General features: G+C 37.6%; 1 protein-coding gene across 1 annotated transcript; it reads left to right on the forward strand.

The window, feature by feature from the left end:
• The first annotated feature begins 256 nt into the window (after positions 1-256).
• LOC145688929 (uncharacterized) lies at positions 257-1,720 on the forward strand. The gene has a single exon (XM_081763095.1). The coding sequence runs from the start codon at positions 257-259 to the stop codon at positions 1,718-1,720; it is 1,464 nt and encodes a 487-aa protein (XP_081619221.1).
• The last annotated feature ends 834 nt before the right edge of the window (positions 1,721-2,554 follow it).

Raw genomic sequence — 2,554 nt, forward strand, 5'->3', positions numbered from 1 at the left:
ATATCCGTGGAAAATATTTAGTAATATTTATTTAAATATATCAATTGTACTGTGTATATATACATTATTTGTTGTTTTTAGTGCGGAAGTTCTATTTGCAGAGTTTAAGTTATTGTCGTGTGATTGTGTGTATATATAATTGTGTATCGTCTCAAGATTTGCTGTGTGTGTGTGCGTGTTCGTGTTTGTGTTCCATCCCCCTTTTATGCTTCCTGTATATAGTATTGTTTTTTTTGTAAATATTTAATTGTAAATAATGGAACCATCAACATCTGTGCAGTCACCCGAATGTTATAAGATTGGAGGGAAAAAAAAGCGTATTCTTAAAAGTGGAGAGCGACAAATTATTCTTAATGTTTATTCATATTTCCGCTCACAAGAACAGGAAGGGGGAAGAAAAACTTCTGTGCGGGAAGCTGTGGATAAAACTGCTGCGGCCACTCTCGTTGCAAAATCCACTGTATATGATATAAGAAAGCAGCATTTAATGAACAACGGGAGATTAGAAACCCCACGCAAAGACAGAAAAAGTGAAAAGCGAATGACACGTGTTGACATTTACGACAATTTTACCCGGGAAACTATAAGGCGGAAGGTACATGAATTTTTCAGAAAGAATGAACTCCCAACAGTGCAAAATGTGTTGGAAATTGTGCAGAATGACCCTCAGCTCCCAAACATTTCACGATCCACTTTGTACCGCCTACTACGAGAAATGGGTTTTAAATTTTTAAGAAATAAAAGAAATTCGCTCTTAATCGACAGGGAAGACATTATTGCTTGGAGACATAGGTACCTAAGAGCCATAAGAAAAGCAAGGCATGAGGGTAAAAAAATAATTTACACGGATGAAACTTGGTCGAATCAGGGGCACACCAAAAACAAAAGGTGGGTTGATACGAAAATAAAATCTGCGGAGCAAGCTTGGCGAGAGGGTCTTTCAACGGGAGCGAAAGCTCCCTCTGGGAAGGGGGGAAGGGTGATACTGGTTCATGCAGGATCAGAAGATGGTTTTGTTCCAGGCGCTGAACTGATTTTTCGAGGCCAAAAAGATAAAAAGAACCAAGAATATCACTCGGAAATGGATTCCAGGGTATACGAAAAATATTTCAAAGAAAGGTTACTTCCTAATATTCCCCCTAAGTCTGTGATAGTGATGGATAATGCCCCCAGTCACTCGGAGAAAAGTGATAAAGTACCGACAAAAAGAACTAAAAAAGCAGACATTCAAAAATGGTTGACCGAAAAAAGTATTTCCTGGGATTCATCTCTGAATAAATGTGAACTTCTTGAAATAGTGGATCGTGAGCGTATTCAACACGTGACGTATAAGCTTGACGAGATAGCTCAAAGTGCCGGACATGAGGTATTGCGGACTCCGCCGTATCACTGTGAGTTAAATCCGATAGAATTGATATGGGCGTCTGTGAAGGGTGAAATCGCGGCACGTAACTCAAAATTTAAATTGGCTGATACAGAACAATTGATGAAAAACGCTGTACAAAATATCACGCCAGAGCAATGGAAAAACGCTGTACACCACGTACAAACGGTTGAGGATTATATGTGGGAGACCGACGGGCTTGCTGAAATACTGCATGACCGTGTAGTGGTTAATTTGGAAACTGATGACGAAAGTGATGAAGAAATTGTGAGTGAGTGCAGCGATGATCTCGGTGTGGATATCTTGGAAGAGGACGAATCAATAGATGAACAGTGATCAATATAGCTGCTATTTGTAAGTACTTTTTTTTTCTAATTTAGTAGAAATGATGTTTTGTACATTTGGATTTCTCGATTCTCGAAAAGCAGAATTAGAGAAATGATGAATTGTGAACCATCCAGGTCCGTAGCCAGTCCCCAAGATTTAATGAAAGTAGGGGAATTTAGGATGGATACATTTATTATTATTATTATTATTATTATTATTATTATTATTATTATTATTATTATTATTATTATTATTATTATTATTATTATTATTATTTCTCTTCTCTTTCTGACCGGTGTCTGATTCCCATATACACTTTACATATTATAAATTGGCTTTTATGCAGGTGTACCCAAGAAAGGTGCTTTATTTATTCGTTCGTTCTTGCCCTCAGAACCAAAATTAATTCTCCTTATAGCGTCTTATTTTGTTTAACTGAATTAAATTTCTTATCGAGCATTACATAGCATTTCATAAGAAAAGTACCTTCAGTTTTCTATAAAGTGGATCTCAAATCATTGCGCTCAATAAATTACAGTTGAATCGAACTCGATCACTCTATGCACAGCAGAGCCTCAGCCAGATCGCTCTCTCTCCCTCGCACGAGTAGCTACACGAATTGTCTAAGTCTACGTTTATGACGAAGTGACAACGCAGCAAGTTGGCGAGTGGGTGAAGAGGAGCGGCTTCGAGGCACGAAGTGCTCTGATGAAAAGGTGGAATCCAGTATAACATCTTACATAACACTAGTTAACAAATTTAAGCTTTTTATTTGTTACATGAGAAAAATCACCTGATCTTAAAGGAACTTTTTGCGCTGAATTCGAATATGCACTCGGTTTC

Source organism: Thermobia domestica, chromosome 7 (genome assembly GCF_964235325.1).
Source record: "Thermobia domestica chromosome 7, izTheDome1.hap1.1, whole genome shotgun sequence".
NCBI classification, from domain to species: Eukaryota; Metazoa; Arthropoda; class Insecta; order Zygentoma; family Lepismatidae; genus Thermobia; species Thermobia domestica.